Source organism: Nematolebias whitei, chromosome 17 (assembly GCF_014905685.2).
Source record: "Nematolebias whitei isolate Nwh7 chromosome 17, NemWhi1, whole genome shotgun sequence".
NCBI lineage: Eukaryota > Metazoa > Chordata > Actinopteri > Cyprinodontiformes > Rivulidae > Nematolebias > Nematolebias whitei.
The window spans coordinates 25,167,418-25,190,670 of NC_056514.1; the positions used below are offsets into that span (position 1 = coordinate 25,167,418).

General features: G+C 38.6%; 3 protein-coding genes and 1 pseudogene across 4 annotated transcripts; 2 read left to right on the forward strand and 2 right to left on the reverse strand.

Moving 5' to 3' along the window:
- The first annotated feature begins 1,840 nt into the window (after window positions 1-1,840).
- On the forward strand, window positions 1,841-7,207 carry zgc:92313 (uncharacterized protein LOC436869 homolog). The gene is made up of 6 exons (XM_037690995.1): window positions 1,841-2,130; window positions 2,278-2,390; window positions 2,573-2,649; window positions 5,646-5,917; window positions 6,049-6,209; window positions 6,704-7,207. Exons 1-6 carry the CDS (start codon window positions 2,076-2,078, stop codon window positions 6,956-6,958), a joined length of 933 nt encoding a protein of 310 aa, XP_037546923.1. The 5' UTR covers window positions 1,841-2,075; the 3' UTR covers window positions 6,959-7,207.
- Window positions 7,208-7,519: 312 nt separating this feature from the next.
- On the reverse strand, window positions 7,520-16,890 carry mapk7 (mitogen-activated protein kinase 7). Of its 2 annotated transcripts, none has more exons than XM_037691407.1 (7): window positions 16,770-16,890; window positions 15,602-15,870; window positions 15,320-15,485; window positions 13,689-15,199; window positions 12,527-13,596; window positions 12,275-12,405; window positions 7,520-7,725 (listed from the first exon to the last, which is right to left on the reverse strand). In XM_037691407.1, the coding sequence occupies exons 2-7, from the start codon at window positions 15,864-15,866 to the stop codon at window positions 7,578-7,580; spliced, it is 3,291 nt and encodes a 1,096-aa protein (XP_037547335.1). In that variant the 5' UTR covers window positions 15,867-15,870; window positions 16,770-16,890; the 3' UTR covers window positions 7,520-7,577. The 2 variants fall into 2 exon arrangements, with proteins under 2 accessions (XP_037547335.1, XP_037547334.1); XM_037691406.1 differs by having other exon boundaries at window positions 12,527-13,599.
- A 1,965-nt stretch (window positions 16,891-18,855) lies between these two features.
- On the forward strand, window positions 18,856-19,973 carry vkorc1 (vitamin K epoxide reductase complex, subunit 1). The gene is given in 3 exon segments (XM_037690996.1): window positions 18,856-19,063; window positions 19,390-19,577; window positions 19,652-19,973. Coding segments are annotated over 3 exon segments (582 nt in total). The 5' UTR covers window positions 18,856-18,881; the 3' UTR covers window positions 19,864-19,973.
- Window positions 19,974-21,315: 1,342 nt separating this feature from the next.
- Window positions 21,316-23,253, reverse strand: part of LOC119423482 — a 17,096-nt pseudogene continuing 15,158 nt past the window's right edge.

Sequence of the window (23,253 nt, forward strand, 5' to 3'; positions counted from 1 at the left end):
AGTTGTAAGAATAAAAACAAACTGGAGTGCATTGTAATTGCTCTTGCTGACTGGGGTCCAATATTGTGTTAATATGTTATGAGTGAGGGAAGCAGAGGGGGGGGGGGGGTCCGCACGCACAGAAATAAACTTTAAAACCCTGAAGAAGGGATACCTTTGACCCACAGGTGAACACATGAGACACTCACTCTAACGCACGTTTCGGCTCGTTTCCTGCAGCCTCACCGTTACCTGCACACAGACTCCTCTGTGAGGACTTTTCTGAGTGTCTCCTTTCTTTTCTCTTTGTCCCTCCATCTCTTGCTCTTCCTGTACTGTTGTGTAGCCCGAGGCGATACTGTGATGTGTCCTCCCTCTGTCCCTCCCTCCCTCTCCCTCTCTCTCTGTCCCTGTCACCTTCAATTGCTCTGTGAAACTAGACACACTGCCTGGGGCGTGGAGGGACAGAGGGGGGGAGGCAGGCAGGGAGAGATGCATGGAGGGAGGGAGGGAGGGAGGATAGAAAAGAGAAGACAGACAGCTTTATAGACAGATAGAAAGGATAAGTATTTGTTGACATGTAAAACCAATGGGATTACAGCAGAAAGTTGATTGTGTCACTGTTTTTCTTTCAACCTTTAAATAATCCATCTCCTGAATAAACAGAATATAAACCGTTTAAGGTTTGACCTTTAACCTGGTTGTGTGTGTTGATCTCTCAGTTTGTGTTTTCCATCAAAACGTCCCTTGTATTTCAGCATATTAGTTGCTTTTTAGAATTAAAGCTACTAAACATGTGTCTTTGTTGTCTCCTTGTTGCTTCCTTTGGCCCAACTAGGCCTCTCACAATGAAATATCTTGTGCAATTTGGGATTTCTGAGCTATAAAGATCAGTTTCCCACTACATTTACACGTTTTACATTTTGTTATAACCTCCCCTATTACATTGATTCAAAAACTTCAATATAAGAAGATTGTTTTTAACTTACAAAACACACAAAAAAAGATTTTAAAACAGCATGCAATGCTTTTCTCCTCTAAAAGCCATTTTCAGTGCCTGTTAAAACATTTATTTCATTAATGTTTTTTTTGTTTTTTTTTCCAGACTGGTGTTGTTGGTGCTCTTGATTCTTAAATAATTTTAGTTGTTAATAAAATAATTCCTAAAAACCATTTATTTAGTGTTTGAAAGGATCATCTCATTTCAACCTGCATTTTTTATTTTAAATTTCAGACATTTTCTTTAATCTATGAATCATTAGAGAACAGCTCACTTTTGTTACTGATAATAGAGTTTAAAGCCCAAATGTCTTGTGGTTTTAGATTTTTTTTATAGCCTATGAAGGAAAAAAAGAGCGAGCTTGCAATAAAAACAACGTTTTTGAAGGAATCCAAGATGTCTTAATGTTTTTCGTTGGGAAAATATTTGTAAATAAAGGTTTTAAAAAATTAAATGCATAATAGTTGCAAATTTCCCAAGTTATAGCACATGTCTAGAATAAACTGAAGGTTTCTACAAAAATTGTTATAATAGCACAAAAAATGTTGATTTAGTTATTGGGGGGGAAGTAAAAAAAAAAGTAAAACATAAATCAATAAATGTGTCCCATTGCTTAGCTATCTCTTGTATAATTCAGTTAAAATATTTTCTTTGGTTTATTTTTTTTCTTCTTTTTAATCCTGCAGTGAAGGAGAAGCATTTTATTTTGGAAAAACGTGTAACGCTAAACGTGAATGTGATTGGTCCGTGACATACCCTGCTCTCATTTCATTGGCTCAGGTGTCTGAAGGGGGCGGGACAAAATGTTGGATTGGGCGTCACAAACCCCAGGTAGCCAGTTTGCTCGGTTAAAACGAATACCTGGAATTCATCAGATGCCACAAGTCGCGGGAGCTTACGAGGATTTTACTGGCGGGAAAAAGGCTTTGAAAAGGGATTAAACGAACGAGATGTAACTTTTTAAACTTTACCCGGACTCTTTACTGATAGATTAACGAAAATTAAATGTAGTTTTTGATCAATTAAGTCAAATAAATACTTTTTTATCGCCTCAGCAAAACCTTGGGCTTCCTTACTGATTGTTTTAAACCGCGAAATGCCTCCAAAAATGTCTTGGAAGTTCTTTGAGCTGCTTGTCTTGTGCGCAGCAGGTGAGTATCGAGTGAAACCTCTTGCCTCACCCCTCCTCGCCTCAACTCTGACAAACAAACACCGTGTTCTCGTCACACGCTTCACCTGAATGTGTCCTGCTGCGCCTTGTCGTGGATTTATAAGAAGTATTTTGTGTTTTTGTTCAGGTTTTGTGGGGTTTGAAGCCCAGGAATGTGGCTATTCACCGTTAAAAGAGGACAGAATTGTGGGAGGGGTGAACGCCATGGATGGGTCTTGGCCCTGGCAGGTGGATATCCAGGTAAGTCCCTCTGAAACAACACGTTTACACTTTAATCCTCTGGGTGTGCAGTTTAGTTGAGCTGTGCCTGAGGGTAGTTAAATGTGGTACAGTATATAGTCTGGTTTGTTTACCATGATGACCTGCTGACAGAGGGTTTGCTTGTGAGGCAGAGGTGACTCGCTGTGTTTTTCCTCTTGCAGAAGTCTGGCAGTCATATCTGTGGAGGCTCCCTCATCACTGATACCTGGGTCCTGTCAGCTGCTCATTGTTTCCCCAAGTAAGAAACCACTTCTCAGGAAAAACACCCGACTTTTCGTGTATTTGCTGGCACTTGGGTCGTTTGATCACGTTTGACAGGCTCGTTCGTGTGGCTTCCAAGAATATGTAGACAACACATTGGAAATGCCAATGATGTAAATCATTTAAAAATACTCAGGTGATGCTGTCTAAACTAAAGGCCTAGCACCACCTGCTGTTTTTCATCCCAGGTGTAGTTTAGGCTTACAGTATGTATGTTACAACATCTGATCACTGGGACAGGTGAGTTCGTGCATTTTGCTCAGATTCCAGTGATCAAAAAGTGACCCGTCAGGCTTATAGGATTTGTTAAATAAAAAAAATTAAATCAGCTTTTTTACATTCTGATCTTGACAATCTGTTGACCTGAAAGTGGTTTTTAAGCCTTGGAAACAAGATGACCTGAACAAATTAATTTTATTCAGCCTTTATTTATACAGGTTAGTCTCAGTGTTAAGTTGTGGCGGCCATCTTGAGCTGGTTTGCCTCAGGTAAGACCAAGAGTTTAAGGAAAGTTGTCACGCCTATGGTATGTCTTAGGCATGATGCTCAGCCACTACCACATTGAATATTAGTGGGATATGTGTAAAATAGTTATGATTATTTATGTGTTGATTAGTTAGCTGTGGCAGCCATTTTAAACTGGGTTGAATCCAGAAGGTAATTGGTTTTTTTTTTGTTTTTATTAATAAATCTTTATTGAAGCAAATGACAAGTATACAACAAACAAATGAATGGAGTATACAGACGAACACAACACTTATATGAACAAACAACCATGGGTGTGATTTTTTTTAAAAAACAAATATTTGCAAAGATTTACAGATAGAAATTGTCCTAAGGGCCTTTTTGTTGGTAGAGTCCGTGATGAATTTTACATATAGTTCCACATCCTTAATAAAATGAAGAAAGCATGGTGTTTTCTTAGTAAATTTACATTTATGAATGTAAAATTTGGCCAAAAATATTTAGTAAGTTTATTATTTAAAAAAAAATTAGCATCCTTTCTGGGAAATCTAGTAAAAGAAAATAAAACATTTTCCCAACATAAGGAAAAATTCCTTTAAAATATGGTTATTGATAAACCTGCTAAACTCCTTCCAAAACTGCGTGTGAAAGGACAGTGCCAAAAAAATATGTGTCACAGTTTCTGGTCACCACAAAAACTGCAATCAATATTTATGTCTCCTTTCAATTTTATCATATAATGTTTAGCGGGGTAAATTTTATGAAGAATTTTAAATGACACTTCCTTCACTTTATTTACAATAAAATATTTATGGGGGGATCATCCAGACTGTCTCAGAAGGTATTGGTTGTAGCTCACAACCCAATGTTTACTTCTAAAAGTATCCATTATGATCTCTTTAGTGGTTCATGAGATATTTTCCTAACAGACAGTTGCTTTCAATAATTATTGGACAAGTTCTGAGTTGTAGCTTTTTGTGTTTGCAGAATCACCTTGCTGTGGTAGCCATCTTTAATGCAGTTTACTCCAAAAGTTAATGTGTTGTAGATGTGAACACAATCATCACGTTCTGAAAGTGTCATTAACACGTGTCCACAACTGAGAGATTTTGCTAACAGTATGGATGCGAGCAAAACCATTACTGGCCTTTCTCTGTCAGCAGCAGGCGATTAAAAACCAATGCACACAGCACATTATAGACAAACACTGTTGAAATCTAACAAAGTACTAATTATTTTTTGATTCATTGTTTGCTTTTGTATTTTAAATTTTAATGGAGTCACTGACTTTCGAATGTTTGCACAACAAAAATTTAGGATATACAGTAGTCCCTCGCTAGTTTGCGGTTCGGCTTTTCGCGGACTTGCTCTTTCGCGGTTTTTCAAAGTAAGAGTAGACATGACAAACAATTGGCTGATTGATGGATGAGCCACTTGTGTAGCATGGATTGTTTATTTAAAATTATTTAAAATTATTTAGCACCTGTGTGCAGCCCACAGGTGCAGGGAGAAGCTCCTTCTGCAGCCTGTCATGATCACTGCTCTCTGCCACCTGCGGCTCTCTGCCACCCACATATTTCTGCTCTTGAAGGGTTAACCCTTTGCTGTCCTGCTGCGCTTCTCTTCTCTCCAATTTAAATGCTGTAATATTTTTAATAAACAATCCATACAGCATGGATTGTTTATTTAAAATATTACAGCATTTAAATAGTTTTTTTTACACAGAAGGTGGGAGATTGGGAGTGAAACTTGGACATGTTCCTACTTCATGGTTTTTCACTTGTCGCTGGGGCGTGGTCCACTAAACCCCGTGATAAACAAGGACTACTTTTTTTTTTCATTCAACCTTTTATTTATACAGCTTAGTCCCATTGAGCCTCGAGGACTCATTTACAAGAGAGACCTGATTTTAACAAGGAGTGATGACAACAGTGGACAATAGACAATCATAAAGGATGTGTACAAATTGAGAAGATTAAGTGAAAATAAAATGGCATTAAAAAAATGTAACAAAAAAAACAGGTTGTAAAGCGATGTAAAATACTAAAAACAGGAACATGTCTGCATTGGTTCTAGCCAGGAACTTAACAGATGTTTTGAAGCCACTTAGAGAGGTCAAGGTCGAGAGCTTCAGATCTTTTTGTAAGATATTCCAGGAAACAGGAGCGGAGTAGGAGAAGGTCCTTTTGCTAAGTTCAGTCCTCACTGAGGGAACACTGCAGGTAATAATGTCCTGAGAGCGCACGCTGGAGCTGCACTCACGCAGAGACATGTAGGAGGAGATGTATGAAGGCAGCAGACCAAGAAGTGATTTAAAGATGAAAATGGACCAGTGAGAGAGTCTGTTTGAAGTTAATGATGTCCAGTTAACCAGTGAGTAAAGGGTGCAGTGGTGGGTACGGTAGTTACATCCATCGTACCCATTATTGCACCCAGTATTCTATTATATACTGTAGATATGTTTTTGTGTTTCACGGGTTTAACTGAGTGCCTTTTGTCTTCTTTCAGTCCATCAGACGTGGGCTCTTACATCATCTACGTCGGCCGGTACCAGCTGAATGCTTATAACCCCCACGAGACATCACGCACTGTGACCCAGGTAGTGGTTCCGTCGGGTTACGTAGAACCTCACAGTGGAAGAGATGTGGCTCTGGTGCAGCTGTCCAGCCCAGTGACCTGGTCAAACTATATCCGGCCTATCTGCTTGCCTGCATCGAGCACATTGTTCCCAGCTGATATGGCGTGCTACGTCACTGGCTGGGGGAACATCCGAGAAAATGGTAAAGCTTGAAATGTAATGTTCAAGAAAAATGGTGTTTGTTATGTTCGTTGGTGCCATGTGTAGGTTCTGACATTATAAACAGGGTTTAAAGTTTGATTAAATTGTATTTTTTTTTCATACCTTCTTCAGTTCCTCTGCAAGGAGCTGGGACTCTGCAGGAGGTGCAGGTGCCAATCATCTCCCAGAGTTCATGTCAGCAGATGTACAGAACAGACCCAACGGAGCAGATAGACATCCTTGATGACATGATCTGCGCTGGATACCAGGAGGGTGGCAAAGACTCCTGCCAGGTACTATTGGATCAGCTGTGTGCTGATGCTTTCTTTCACGTAACTTCTTGTTTCTGCAGTCATCACCTAGTTCGAGGCTCTGAAACCTTTTATAATCGAAACAGCCATTTCTGCACACTAAATAAAACTCGCCAAAGCCACAAAACACACTTAAAGATTTAAATAAATCGTGAATTTATGTAAATCAACTCATTCGTTTTTATATAAATGCATATAGACCTCTACTTTCAATTAAATAACTAAAATAAACTTGACCTTTTATTGGTGGTTTCACATTTTAGGAAAAATTGTTTAATAAAACAAGATTACCCACTCCCATTATGGAGGCCTGTTTGTGCAAAATAGTTTATATTTGTGCTCTTTTCGTTTATTTAACATTAAGGGACTTGTATTTAATTATGACAGAATTTTTAATGGACTGATTCTTTAAACTTTTAAGTTTTTATGAAAGACGAGCCTTCTAAATTCCTAAAATGTCCTCATTGTCTCCTAAGGGTGATTCAGGAGGACCTCTAGTCTGCCGGATGCTAAACGGGACCTGGGTCCAGGCTGGGGTGGTGAGTTTTGGACTAGGCTGTGCAAACCAGAACAAGCCGGGCGTGTACGCCAGGCTGACCAGCTACCCAGACTTCATCCGCAGCATGATACCAGAGATCCCACTGTACGGCCGAGCGCATCAGAACTGGTGTGGGGGGGTCGGAGTTTTGTTCAGCTGTCTGTCCTCTCTGCTGCTGGTGCTTTACAGATGAGGGGCTTTGGAAACTGGGTTTCTGCCAAAAGCACTCTGAATGAAGGAGTTTAATAGAAAGTGTAAGTCCTCTTTAATAGTCCAAACAAAATCAGTTTGCATCTGAAACGCACATGAAGCCATAAGAAACTTTACACAGAATCTGTATATCTACAACTACACTTGAGTTTTTATTAAAGGCAGATGTATTGTTTTTTTTTACTTTAAATCAGAATTGTTGTACAAAATAAATGTGTCTGATTGTTGAATAAACTCATTTTTAAATCAGCTTTTTGTCCTATTCAACTTGAGTTTGACGTCTTTTTATTTTTTCCCCTGATGCTACTTTAAAAGTGGAATAAGCTTGCATTTTTTTCTGAGCTTTTCTTAAAACGAAGTCAACGTAACTTTGCAAAGTTTTGATTTTTAAGCTCACTCATTAAACATCCAGAAGCAGACATGGATGATGAAATGTTTTTATTCAACAGAAAATTCAACATGTCAATGGTTTTAAATAAAAACGGACCGTTTTGCAGTGCCAATAAAAACAGCGTTCATGTTGAATTAAAAATATTTCCGCTCAGGTTTTGACATTAAAAAGAGATCTGAACGAAAGCAGCTTTTTGGGGAAAAGGGGTGAGTCAAGCATCGGGGGGGATGGTATCGGAGAGGATCATGGGAGAGCCAAGCTGTAGCTCCTGCTGCAGTGACTCCAGGTCAGCGGGAGTCATGCGGTGGACCTCGCTCCAATCAGATAACAGGGAGGCCGAGAGGGGGGCTGAGTCGTAACTGGAGGAGACAAAAAATGCAAGGAATGAAAGAAAGTACAAACCTGTAACACTGAAACTCCTGCATGATGCGTGAGCTAAGGTCTATTAAACTCAGACTACTTGGCAATATTTAACAAAAGCCTGTTTAAAATTAACATCGGTTAGTGAAGTAGCATTTTGTTTACCAGGCAGCGTAACAAGACGTGACTTGTTATCTGTGAACCTACAGACAGAAACAAAGATGCCGTGAAGTCTGGGTTGAGGCCCCGACCCAGAACATCCTCTGATTGAGCGTACGAGGGACAAGTAAATGCTGTCGTGGCACAAGGGATAAAAACTGAAAATCTGTGAAGGAGGGTTCGTTTTTGGATTCTTGATTCAGCTGACTTACATTTTATGCACCTCTTCCATAAAGCCTGATTTTTGCTGTCATTAAGAGATTCAGCGTTATCTGTTAATTTTAATGAATGCACGCATGTTGTTTCTACAACATTAGAGCTCGATCAAAGGTCACTAAATACAGGTCCTTCTCAAAAAATTAGCATATTGTGATAAAGGTCATTATTTTCCATAATGTAGTGATAAAAATGAAACTTTCATATATTTCAGATTCATTGCACACCAACTGAAATATTTCAGGTCTTTAATTGTTTTAATACTGATGATTATGGCATACAGCTCATGAAAACCCAAAATGCCTGTCCCAAAAAATTAGCATATCATGAAAAGGTTCTCTAAACAAACTATTAACCTAACTATCTGAATCAATGACGTAACTCTAAACACCTGCAAAAGATTCCTGAGGCTTTTAAAAACTCCCAGCCTTGTTCATTACTCAAAACCGCAATCATGGGTAAGACTGCCGACCTGACTGCTGTCCAGAAGGCCATCATTGACACCCTCAAGCAAGAGGGTAAGACACAGAAAGAAATTGCTGAACGAATAGGCTGTTCCCAGAGTGCTGTATCAAGGCACCTCAGTGGGAAGTCTGTGGGAAGGGAAAAGTGTGGCAGAAAACGCTGCACAACGAGAAGAGGTGACCGGACCCTGAGGAGGATTGTGGAGAAGGGCCCATTCCAGACCTTGGGGGACCTGCGGAAGCAGTGGACTGAGTCTGGAGTAGAAACATCCAGAGCCACCGTGCACAGGCGTGTGCAGGAAATGGGCTACAGGTGCTGCATTCCCCAGGTCAAGCCACTCTTGAACAAGAGACTGCGTCAGAAGCATCTCGCCTGGGACTGCTGCTGAGTGGTCCAAAGTTATGTTCTATGATTACAGTAAATTTTGCATTTCCTTTGGAAATCAAGGTCCCAGAGTCTGGAGGAAGAGAGGAGACACAGAGTTCACATTGCTTGAGGTCCAGTGTCAAGTTTCTACAGTCACTGGGGTGTCATGTCAGCTGCTGGTGTTGGTCCACTGTGTTTTATCAAGGGCAGGGTCAATGCAGCTAGCTATCAGGAGGTTTTGGAGCACTTCATGCTTCCATCTGCTGATAAGCTTTATGGCGATGAAGATTTCATTTTTCAGCACAACCTGGCACCTGCTCACAGTGCCTAAACCACTGGTAAATGGTTTACTGACCATGGTATTACTGTGCTCAATTGGCCTGCCAACTCTCCTGACCTGAACCCCATAGAGAACCTGTGGGATATTGTGAAGAGAAAGTTGAGAGACGCAAGACGCAACACTCTGGATGAGCTTAAGGCCGCTATCGAAGCATCCTGGGCCTCCATAACACCTCAGCAGTGCCACAGGCTGATTGTCTCCATGCCACGCCGCATTGAAGCAGTCATTCATGCAAAAGGATTCCCGACCAAGTATTGAGTGCATAACTGAACATGATTATTTGAAGGTTGGCGTTTTTTGTATTAAAAACACTTGTCTTTCATTGGTGGGATGAAATATGCTAATTTTTTGGGACAGGCATTTTGTGTTTTCATGAGCTGTATGCCATAATCATCAGTATTAAAACAATTAAAGACCTGAAATATTTCAGTTGGTGTGCAATGAATCTGAAATATATAAGTTTCATTTTTATTATTACATTATGGAAAATAATTACCTTTATCACAATATTCTAATTTTTTGAGAAAGACCTGTATGCTTTAAAACTATTTTGTAGCGTTTAAGGCATAGAGTTGTTTAATCATTTACAGACCGTTATAAAATTTGTTAAATAAAAAAATTCAACCACATCAAACTGAAACTAAGTTATTAGGTTTGCAGCAAAGAAATCGTTTGATTTAACTTTTATATGGTCGACTTTTATTTGAACTTTGGCTGCTGTGTAGATGAACATATGCTGTCATATATTCATAAATTAAATGGATTCTTTCATTTTTCTGGACTGGATAATATCGTGCATTGAATAATTAAAAATGTAACGTGAGACGTTAATTATCTTTGACTCACCAACGACAGTGGGTCATTTATTAACAGAGTCAAGTTTAACACATCACACATGTACATTAATTGGCAAAAATTGAAAATAACAACAGCTTATTTAGGCTAGTTTTACAAGGAGGAAACAATACGGCGATTGTTTCCCTTGCTTCTGGATTAATTTGCTAGCAGATAGAAGAATTTTAAAGATGGGAAATGAAGTTTATCTTGAGAGAGATGTGTGAGGGAATTTGTCTGTTTTAACCAGAACAACACGCTCCTTCTAGACCAGCTTGACCTAACGGTACACTTTGGTTGAGATCCACTCTTTACCTTTGCAGATGATAGTTTCAGCGTTGGTGTAGAGCTTTCCTTTCAACTCTTCCAGCGTCTCCGTAAGAACAGCTAAACCTCGGGAGTCGTGAGATCATCCAGAACAGACATTTCATAATTCCCTGATCTCTCGTTCAGCTTATTTTCTTCCTCCAGCATCCTGAATTCCAGCCTTCTGAACTCTGGAACTGCTTGGAGCTGGAACCTCTTGCAGAACTTTTGTGAACTAGGAAGTGTTGCACCTTTTAAAAAGAGCTCACTTCCGGTTCATTTGAGAACTTTCTGATTGGTCGATGGACCAAAACAGAGGTGTGTTTTGTGATGTAAGAGGTTAAAAAAGTCAAGGAAAAAGATTAAGATTGTTTAAGAACAGACAAAAGATATTATGAAGAACTCAGACTTCGTGGAGTCAATTCTCTAGTATCTTGCTGTAAAAGTTAAACATGACATTTCTTTTTCAGTAAACTTGCAGTTGACCGAAACTTGAACTTTGACCAACTTACACAACTTGCTCATTGAAGACAGAAAATCAGACAATTCATCATTAACCTGATTTCTTACTTTGAATGAGGATTAACAATCACTAATACTGTTTCACAGTTGATTTAAAAATGAGTAGTTCACTTCAACATTTGGAAATGGTTTGAACTAAACAGAATTTGATTATCAAAACATTTGTAAAATAGTAATGATAATAGAAAAGAGAGTGTTCTTTCACTTGATTAATTCAAGAAAGAAAGTCTCAGGATGGGTCAACCTGTATTTCTGGATTCAATTCAATGAAATGACAGTTTCTGTCCCATAAGGTCCTTAAGGTCAGGATTTGACCTCAGGCCTAGTTCACTACAGTTGCTTTACCTTTTTTCTTTGTCTGACCAAAGGACTGTTGTTTTATTCTTTTTGTTAGCTCATTAAACCATTTAGCTCTTGACCTTGGAGCCATTCAGGTGTAAAAAGGCTCTCGAACTGAAGAAATGAACCAGTTTTGGACTCACACTTAGCAAAGAACTGATTTTAAATTGGATCTTAATGCTCGTTTAACAGTCATTCTGTCACAAAGACGTTTTGTTTTCTTTACTTGACTCGACAAAAATCCAACATCGTGTGAAAACTTCAGCAGTAGGTGATCAACTGCAGGATGATCTCAGGTCCTGAAAATCTTCCTTTATAAAGACTGTCCGATAATGTCCACCAGTTGAAGAGGTTTTTATTTTATTGTTACTTTTAGGTTTGTCACTTCTTTGACCCTTCTAATAATTTTAGGTAGACTGCATAAGGTGCTGGCGTCATGGTCAGGTACAACGATTGCACAAACAAAGAGTGAATCCAAGTTGGTTGAAAAAAAATATATGAAATGTAGGTGTGTTGATAAAACCCTAACCTCACTGGTGCACAAATCTTCAGTCTATTAAACACTATATTATAGATACTTTATCCACAAAGCAAAAAGATTGCCCACTATAAGGATTTGTGTTAAATATAAACTACTGCTTTTGCAGATCTCCTAACCGATTCATTAAAAATTAGGTCTGATTTGAATCACAAGCTCCCTTTCTGCTTTAAGCACTAGAAAATTTGAAAAAAAATTGGTACTTAAAAGCTTTGAATTTATTTTACATCAAACTGCTGCTATTAACTGAGCTTTCCAGGCTAAATGTAGCAGACAAAAACTGTTTAAGCTGCAGAAAATCAACATAATTTGATTAAATATTACAATCGCATGTGAAAAAGTTGCATTAAAAACTCCCTAGTGAAATAAAAATACAGCCCTCAGAGAAATACAGAATACATTAATACGGCTGCATAAAACGAAACAGGTTTTTTTCTTCCCATTAAAAACTATTAGAGCTCACCTGTCCCGGTCACAGTGTTGCAGGTCTGTTAGTGACTGGCTGAGAAGGTCGTCCAGGTCAAAGCCCACTCCGTAGCCAGCACCGCTGCCTTTAGGGGTGACTGAGAACACAGGAGGTAAAATGTCTTCCACCTGACAGGGAAAAGCAGAAAACGTTTGTTCAATTCAACGGAGCCCTTCAACTCAGTTTAAAACAGGTAATGACTAAAGTTTCACATTCACACAAATGAAACATAAATAAAAAAATCCATACCTGTGACTTTGAGAGCTGCTGTGTTACTTTATTGATGTCGGGGGCAATGGAGGGTCCCTGCTGACCAGTATCTGTAAATACTAAACTGGGGTGCGGCTGAGAAGGAACCCCTAAAGTCCCACAGAGGGGGTCTGTGCTCTGTGTTGCTGATTTCTCCTCTACAGAAGGACAAAGCTTCTCCATCGGTCTCGTCGCTGAAGTCAAGGGGTTGATGTTATTCTGGCCTCTGACGTCCACATTCCCATTTGTCTCTCTGGTGCTCAGAGCTGGAGCTTTGGACAAAAAACTCTCGAGTGGGAGCAGCTGCGGCTGAGGTTTAGGGTCATATTGGGTTTGACTGTGAGGCTGAAGAAAGCTCGATGATGGCGACGGCTGTGATGTCATGTTTGGTTGTTGCGGCAGCCTCGTCTCCAGTTGCGGGCCGCTCCAGTTCCCCACACAGCTGAACCCACCTTGAATGCTGCTCTTGGTATGCTTGAACGTGTTGTTTTTATCGAATCCACCAGCGACGGTCATATCTATCCCTCCGCTTACAGCAACCATATCTGCTGGAGGCTTGTTCTGGCTCATGGAGAAAGGTACAGGCAGCTGCTGTGTGCTGGGAGGCTGAAACAACCCCTGCTGGTTTGGTTTTACTTGAGATGGTACCTGTTCATGAGACTGAACCTTTGCAGCGTCTTTCTCCGTCTTATTGTTCGGAGCTTTGTCACCAACAGCTGCACCACCGTGCGAGTTCACGTTACAGTCTTTGTTGTTTGCTCCATCGTTCATCACAGCCTGGCACTTCTCACTGCAGCTGTCCATCATCTTTGTCCAGCGCTGCAGCAGACTTTTGTCATTGTCGCTCAGCAGAACCCCGCCCAGCAAATCTCCTCGTTTCCCTTCTCTTTTTTCCTTTTCCTTCATTTTCCTCTCCCGTTCTTTCGCTCGTTCCTGCCTCTTCCTCCTTTTCTCCTCTCGTTCTCGTTGACGCTCCTGTGCTGTGACAGGCCGGCGCGACTCTGGAGCGGAACACGTGGAGAAGGAGACGCCTCCTGGTATGCCAACGTCGATGCCCAGAACCAAGGCACCTCCATTAAAAAAAAAAAATAAATAAAAACAAAGATAAAGGCCAATTAAAGGAAAACAAGCCACAAAGAAAGTAGCAGATAAATAAACTTACCAGTCTTGGTTTTGTGTCTGAGAACTGATTTCAGTATTGCTGCTTTGAGCGCAGTTTTAGTATCCTCTGAAATGGCTCCTTCCTTTCTGGCTCCTTCTGGTGCACGTGGAGGAGGCCTTACTTTCTTGGACAGGGACTGGGAGAGGGACTGAGAAAGAGACTGGGCCTGTGCTTCAGACAGAGACAGTGAACGCACCGTGTTATGAAGGAGTGTGGTGGGCTGTGCTTGTGTTGCAGGAATAGAGGTGGGATCCTGAGCCATGAGTTGGTTCTGGGTGTTTGGCACCTGAGGAACATCGCTGTGTCTCATTGTTTCTGAGGGAGCATCCTGGCTGGCCACCGGTGTTGTTAGATCTATTGTCTCTGGCTGACCGCTGTCAGAGTTTGCACTGGGCATGTCCACATCTACCGGACCACCTTCACTTTTACTAAGGAATGGCAAAGTTTGGGTCACACGAAGCGGTGCAACTTCTAAAAGTGCTGTAGGCTTATTAAAGGTTTTCATTTGAGTCGTAAATGCTTGGTTCACTTCTGCTGGTAAATGATCTTGTTGCTGTTGAAGGTCCACGTCTCTGATTTGCTGTGTTCGTGGGCGTTGTTCCATTGGAACCATTGCCTGTCCAGTCAGGTCTACAGTTTCAGGCTGAGCATTACACTGACTCATGTTTTGTGATGCAACTCCGGTGGTAATTCTCGCCAAAGGCCTGAACTGGAGTCTCTGACGAGAGTTCTGTTTCTTTTTATGAAAGTCGAGGATTTCCATCAAAATGGCCTCTTTAATTTGTTCCTTATTCATCGGAAGCTTGTCGAACTCAAAGTCAAAAGCGGGAACACAGTTGGGCTCGTCGTCTTGGTCGTGGTATTTGGCCAGGTAAGAATGCTCCAGCGCCTCCCTCACGCTGATGCGGTCACGAGGATCAAAGTGCAACATGGCCCCCAGAAGGTCTAAAGCCTCTGGTTCAGCATGTGGGTAGAGTTTAGCCAAAGGAACAGGGGTTCGTGATGGAAGACTTTGAACATAGGAGCGCACCCTGTCAGCCCTAATAGAACTGATCAAACCCTCAGGAGGAGTGCCTAGCACGCTCAAAATAAGCTGGAGCTGGTGGACGTAGTGCTTTCCGGGAAAAAGCTGCTTACGACCCAGCATTTCAGCAAAGATGCAACCCACAGACCACAAGTCAATGGCAAAAGTATAATGACTTAGAGACAGCAGGAGCTCAGGAGCACGGTACCATCGGGTGGCCACATACTCGGTCATGAAGGAATAAGTATCCTCAGGGTGTGAACTCAGACCCCTCGCCATGCCAAAGTCACCAATTTTCAGCTCACAGTTTTCATTCACCAGCAGGTTGGAGGGTTTGAGGTCGCGGTGGATAACGTTGGCAGAGTGCACGTACTTAAGGCCACGAAGGAGCTGGTACAGAAAGTAACGGGTGTGCTCGGGGGTCAGAGTCTGTGCAGAGTGAATGATTTGGTGCAGATCACTCTCCATGAGGTCCAACACTACGTACCTGTACAAACAGGAAGTGGGGAGGAGAGATATGTTCAGTGCACAAGCAGTCATCTAAAGATTTTTTAAATTAACTTCCAGAGTTGTGCAGACACCAGAAATCAATGGGAAAAGTACATACACAGACTTAAAGGCAGCGTGAGGAAGGTTTGGCTGAAGGATGTCTTTAATGGCAATAATGTTGTCGTGTTTGAAGTGCTTGAGAATCTTCAGCTCTCTTAATGTTCGTTTGGCATTTGTCACCACTTCAAACGCGTTGGAAATCTTCTTTATTGCCACCTGCTGGCCTGCGATGTGCAAGTGTAGAAAGAAGTGTGGAAGAGAGGTTGAGAAGACTTCAGGCAATCAGGACTTGTTTTAAAGAGAGGAAATGTTTTGCATCAATTTAGGAAATCAGCCCTACCGTTGTCCCTTCTCCTGGCAGATGAAACAACGCCATAGGCCCCGGTACCAATGGTTTCTATGATATCATACTCCTCTCCAACGTCAAACTTCACATCTAGGGAGTGCGCTTTAAGCAGAGCCAAGTTTTTAGCTGCGATGCTGGTGTCTGTGGTGCTGCCTGCTGCCTCCGCTCCATGCTGGTTCTGGTTTTCTCTGCTTTTATCAGTGGCCATTTTTTCAGGAGAGCTCCCATTTTTTGTCTCGCCACCCTCTTCATTTGACATTTTCCTATTAAAAAAAAGGAAACAAGTCATTATCATGTATTTTCTTATAGGTTCTTTAGTGTATAAGGAATACCTTGTCTGTCACATATCGTTTATTCTTCTCACATTTGGTCCATTTTGAAGGCTTTTCCTTTGTGCCTCACCAAATGATGATGTGTGCATGTTTTGAAATCAGCACATATTCTGATGAACATGGGCCTTAATGTAACGAGTAAACAATTCTGTGCATTATTTTAAAACAAATGTGCATTTAGTGCATGAATGTTGAAAAGTGAAACACAAATACTTTTTAAAGTATAAAAAAAAAACATGAAATGTTCCCATTTGATAATTTTAGTTTCATTTGGTTTTTTTTTTTTAAATAATTGGAACGATATACGCTAAAATTCAAAAGGTTTGACGTGGTGTAATTTATGATCAATAAACAGTTTATAAAGAAACAAGAAACAGCTTCAGATGACACTTTGCTTAAAACAAATATCAAATTCGACGTAAACAGAGAGATTAGGAGTATTTCTCATTTTAACACCTTAGTGAAAGTATTTTCTGTATATGTCCAACAGTTTTTAATGTTTTTGGTATTAGATTATAGTTTTCCAATTATTGTAATGTAATGTAGCTTACAGACTAAATTCAGCTTCCTTTGAGGTCAAAACAAATACACATCTTTTATTAATCTCAGCAGGTATTTTCTTATTGAGAACTATTATTTGAAAAGCGAGAATAAAAACAAAACAGTTACTTTGTAACTTCATCATATGGCCTGGGTTACATTAACAGGCGAAACATGTATATTACTTAGAAAACCCCCAGGACAAACCCATGTTAGGATTAAGTAACACATTATATGTGATAAATAGTAATAAAGAACAATTTTATTTACATGATAGGAAGCAGTCTTACCTACTTCTTGACGCAGGGGCGTAGGCTAGCTAACGTTACCTGAGGCTCTGGATTTCTACGAGCCGTTTAACCATGGTTTTCCACTTATATAACAAAATGCTACAATGCAAGTACAAGTTTCCAAACAACATAACATACTCGCACCTTAAGAGAGAAATTAAAACATTCGTTTTGTATTTTTATTCGCCCACAAGCACGGTAATACACTTGTTTTGTCTGCCGCTTCCTCAAACAGTTCCGTATTCTGTTTGAGTGCTGTGAGACCGACCAATCAAAGGAGGGGAGGGCTGGAAAACCGTCCAATGAGAAGGCAAGACCCAACGAGGGGCGGGGCATGGATGTGGACAGCGAAGTCTCTGTTGGTTTGTTTATTTATTTATTTTGGCTGGCGACATGTTTTCCACAATTTGACAAACGTCGGCTTTAACAACTTTCTCACTCATAAATGATGCATTACAAGAATCTGTGTAGTGCAACCCAGAAATGACTACAAACTTAATACTGCAAAAGTTACAATATCATTAATAACCGAGCAAGAAAGTAATATAGTTTTTCGCAAATTGACTCAGTTACATGAAACATTTAAATTCAGTCATTTATATAAGAGTCACAATAAATGCAATAGATGAATAAATAATTAGCAATACCACGCAGGGCTCACCTTTACTTATTCTTGTGGTGCACAGTAAGCAAAAATATAAAATTATACCAGTTTCTATGTGCATACTTTCAAAATAAAAGTGATTACTTTTTTTTTACCTAGAAAAAAATACAAACAGAAAAAAACATCGATATATTGAGTTTTGTTAACTATCTTTTTAGCCAGTTTATATATTTTTTATTACATGAATTTTATAACATCTAGGCTTCAACTATATTTTGGTTTCTAATTTCCATGGGGATTTAAACTATTGTTTCCTGCACTTTGTAATTTCTACCACTGTTCATCGCCGTGTTTTATGATCAGCACTTTTACATTATAATACTGTCTGCACTGATTGCGTCACATGAGAGTTTTAATGATTGTGTTATGAGATTGAGACGAAGAAGGAAATTCAGGAGTACAATTTTCTTATTGTTACACTGTCTTTTTCATATTAGGGTGTTTTTCCGCCCTCTTGTGGACAATAACGACATTGCAATAGCCATTTTAAAGCCTGTCGCCTAAAAGGTAATAATTTGACGGAGAGTGTCATTTTATGTGAGTAATGAACTTTGTTTAAGTTTTCAGATTTCACTTTGACTGGAAATAAGCACATCCCCCTCTTTATTTGCCTTTTTAGACATTTTAAGAAAATTCGTAGTAATTCGGAATTGAACTAAACGTACATTTGTTTTTGTCGCCCTCTTGTGGTTAAATAGAAAAGTTGCATGTTAAAACGCTTCCTTTGTGGACTTTCAAAATAAAACGTCATATTTTGAACTTGAACTCAAAATATATTTGTATAAAAATAAACCAAAAACAACGTTCTTTTGGTAAATTATTCTTTGTTCTTTGTTTGGTTTTATATTTTCTTTTACTACTTTTTATTTTTTTATTTCAAACATTTTGAGTCTGCTCTGCTTTTGAAAAGTGACATATAATTATTTTATTTGACCTCTATTTTACCAGATGAAATGTTTGAGCATCAGTTCTCATCTCCAAACATGACCTGAATAAATAAAGTTGAGTTAACATAGCTTTTATTCTTTTTTTTTAAATACAACTGGTACTATATATATTATATATTTAAAGGTTGGTTGGTTGATTGATTGATATTAAATAACATGATCTGGTGTGGGTGGCTACTTTGTCCTAAATCCAAACACGTGTATTCATTGTAATAAATTCCAACAAAGTTTGTTTGATTTTTGCCTTATTGATGGGAGTCAGTTGTAAGATTTAGGGCAAAACGGTCTGAAAGGGAACACAACGCACATCTGTCTGAGCTGGTCTGAGCCACATCTGGCCCCGCCCATCCAATGAGAGGAAGGTAAACTGGAGCCGACCAATCAGAGGGAAGAATGACACGTCGCTTCGCTGAGGATACTGCTGTGGCCTGGACAAATATTTGATCATCCTTCAGTGCATTCGTTACTGATTCGTTACTGATCAGTGCACGAGCTCCTCACATGGCCGCTGCTCAGAGTTTACCGAGGTGGGAGAGAGCAGCGAGGCTCGTTTTGTGTTTTCTCGGCTCGGTTCTGTCTGTTTATGCTCTTCACGTGGAACTCTCCAGAGAAAGAGACTCCTCTTACAGGGCGATGTGCGACCTGGGTGAATCTGTGAGCTGCTCCAAGGTGTTTACCTCCAGGTATGATTTTTAAAGTCCTGCTTCTTGTTTAGGCAGGAACCACAAACTTGACCAGTTTGCCAGTTTTTGTTGTAAACTGGTAATGGAAAACTTGTTTTATGGCGCTTCCACCCGTTTCTCATTGCCACGTGTTAAATGTTTGAAATACCCTGAGACATTCCTTACATCAGTGCTATTTTACACTGAGAAAAAAACAAATATGTTATTTCATGCATTTTATTAATACTATTTTAGTTTTTTTTTTTTACTATATACATGCCTATTAATTTACAAGTGCTTTCAATTATTTTGAATGGTTCATTACATTTTTCTTCTTTATTTGGCAGATGGGGACGTGGTTTTGGTTTGGTCCAGTTCTTCGTGGCCCAAGATAGTCCTCTGAACCAACCCAACAGTTTGCTCGGCATCATATTTTATACTCTGCAGATGGGCCTCGGTTAGTGTGTTATTGTCCTCAGAAAATTACAGAGTTGTGTTTTTAAGCTGGAACCTTGTGTTTATCATGGTTCGGTTAGCATTTTTAGCTGTTTGAGGTTATATAACCCTGTTTTATATAAACTGAGGGAACTTTACATGTTTTGGTTGCAGGACTGACTCTGTCTACAAAAGCAGCACTGGCCCTCGTCCTCTCCTCCTGGGTGTCCATTGTTGGTTCGCTTTATCTAGCATCCATCCTTGCTTTTGTTCTGCAGGATTTCTGCATGGTGTGTGTGTCCACATACATAATCAACTTTGCGCTGCTCTACACCAACCTGAAGCGAAGGAAAGCAATTGAAGGAATGAAGAAAAAAACTGCATAAATGATACTCACCTGTCTGCATCAACAAAGCAACATTTTAGCAACATTTTTAGTATTTTTGAAGAAAAACTCCTGAAAATAATCTCAGAAGATCTTAATATAAAAAAAAAAAACGGCTGTTTTTTGTGTGTATTATGTGCATTTGTGACGCTTTTTGATTTTATTATTGCATTTTATCGGAAAAAAATAACATCTCAGGCAGGAAATTAATTTTATAACATCATGCAATTCCACCTTACTGCCAGCAGATGGCGCCAAATATTCAGCATCGATTTCATTTCTAAATGCTGTTTGTCAGGATGATAAATTATCTTTACTGCAAAAATATAATCATGACCAAAGACAACTTTTAAGAAAACAATTTTAATTTTAATAACTCAGAAGAATGCACTTTTAAAATAAATTAATATAAAAAAAAAACAAAGGAAGCTGTTTTACCTTTTTCTGTTAGAACGTTAAAGCTCATTTTAGTAAAAAAATATATTTTTAAGAACATTTGAATACGTGGCACGTTTTGTAATTTTTTTAACATGTCTAATTCATTCTGACAGTAAATATTTATCAAAATACCAATTTTACTGAATGACTGAAAGTCTGTTGTCTTGAGCAAAATCAACCCCGCAAGTTCAGTTTCATATTTGAGCTACAATTTATTTGGAACAAAAAGCTGCACATCCTGGCATTATCAGTTTGAAGGATATTCTGTGTAAATTAAAAAGAGAGACATGCTTTTTCAAACATAATCAACTTAAATCATGGAAACCGTTCAAATCTTTTTATTTTATTCAATACATCTACATAGCTGCTGTAATTTTACAACACCTAGCAATAAGTTTACATGTATTACATCAAAAATGTGTTTTTATACAAAATGTCTGTAGTTCACTTTTTAAAAATATGATTTCCCTTTAAAGTCATTTTCACACACATTTTTGTAATTTAAGCGGCTTTAAGCATAACACATTTTCTCAGAGGTTTTACAGTATATTGTGTGGTAAAATATGAAGTATAAATTACTTCGCAAGCTACATTAAAGCCAGTTAACTAGTATATTACATTTATAGATACTTTTATTTATTGTAACTCCCTGTGGTCATTATGGTGCAATACCTTATATTTTGTGTCCAAACTTTGAGTACCAGTACTCATTGTGGCCATTATAGAGAGAAAACATACACAGGTATGAAGTGTTGTTTATGTATAAGAAGAAAATCATGCACTTTTATTTATTTTTTACAATTTTTTCTGATTGTTGTTTGATGTTAATTATCTCTCTTCTATGTGATAAAACACAGAATGACTGAACTGATAGTTTTACAGAATTAAACACACATCTGTAGTAACATAAAAACAAATCAGAAATATTTTAAACATATAATAAAATTTAATATCTGCATGTGTTCAGCTACAGTCAGCTCCAGCTCAAAAACAGCAGAGACCTGAAGAATGAAAATTATTCTGACTTTTCTTCTTCTGTGGGTTGAGCTCCTTCAGCCTCTGGATCGACTTCTCCTTCTGCACTTTTACTAATCATGTCCTTGTACTTGCTTTTAAAAAACCCAGCCTGAGTGACCAAAAGAGTTTAATGTTAAAAAAAAGAATAGTGTTCAATATAAATGGACATAATAAACAAAAAGAATGACTTGTAATGATTTGAGAATGAAAGATATAGGTATTAGTCATTGATATTGATTTGTAACATGATTTTTATTACATTTTTTGTAATTTAATTAAAGATTGTAGTGACTCACCTTATACAGACCAGCAGTGAGAAGAACAAGAAAAACCAGCCCTCCCAGAGATCCTCCTATGATCTCTTTGGTAAAATCTGGTTCAGGAAACACTTCTACCTCAGCCTCAATCTGAAAGAAAAGGTGACATGATCTGGATTCAATGGAAGCTCTTGTAAAACATACCAACATTTACTTAAACATTAATGTGCAGTCACCAGGTGAACAGGAGGGGTGTTATTTGAGGCTGCTGAGAAGAAGATGTACTGGTTTCTGTCGTACTCTAAACCGGCCGTGCTGGTCAGGATAAATTTAGCAGATGGAAGTCCAATCTAAAACAAAGTGAAAAGGTATATATTTGTAGTAAATTGTGATCAGGACCAGTCTGCTTTAACATCAACTACACTTCCATTACCTGCTCTATCCATCCTGAGCTGAGGTTTGCAGAGATGGTGTATGGTATCTTCTCCAATCTTTCCATGAATCTGCTGCACCTGAACACACCACAGCTCGCTACAGAGCAGTCCTGTGGGCAACAAAAGTAAAGTGTGAACTGTAGCACTTAATTATTATTTTGGTATCACTTTACAGTAAGGCTCCTCTTACAGATAGCTAATAGTTTAAAGATATGTTATTAATTCCTCTTTATAAACACTTTATAAATCATTAATTGCTTATTATGCATTAATTAAGGGTGACAGAGACAAAACTGTCCAGTTTCTTACCAAATAGTGAACCAAATCTGTTCACCTACATATTTCATCTAGAGTTGTTATATTAACCATTTCAGACTAAGTGACTACCTTGAGCACAATAAGTGCATTTGTAAACCTGTTTTTTTTTTTTTTTTTAGGATATGTGTTTAATATAACAAATCTAGAGGAAATAGATAAGTGGGCAGATTTGACTCACTATTTGGCAATAAACTGGTCAGTTTTGTCTCTTTGTCACCCTTAATTAATGCATAATAAGCGGTTATTAATGATTTATATAGTGTTTATAGAGAAATTAATAGTATATCTATAAACTATTTATTAGAGCCTTATTGCAAAGTAGTACCATTATTTTTTACTACTGTACTACATACATGTGTACATAGTATATTTCAACAAGCAACTAATACTCACAACAACTTTATTTTCTTTTATCTGTGCAACAAAATCTGTGACATCAGGTCCTTCATCTGTGTCTCTCTGACAATCTGTAATCTGAAATTAAACAATCCCATGTCAGTTCACTTGTTCCTTCCTTTATCCTTCAATCAACTCCTCTGCCATGTATGAGCCTTTTAAAGTAGTTATAGATTTGTAAAATACCTGCAAACTGTTCGTATCCACCCAAATGTCTTTGTCACCGAGCTTCACAGGAACCCTGATCACCACAGTGAAATTCAGAGCTCTGATATTATTTGTGACCTGGAGGAAAAGAGAGGACAAAACATTCAGAGACTAACGGCAAAAATAAATTATTAGTAGTATTGAATCCTTAATTTGATAAAGTAACATTTTACCTTAATTAACTGCTGGACTGGTTTTTGTAGATTATTTTCTCCAAATGTGAAATTACTATAGCTGATGGGGCTGAAAAAAACAAATAAATTATATATATATATATATATATATATATATATATATATATATATATATATATATATATAATTC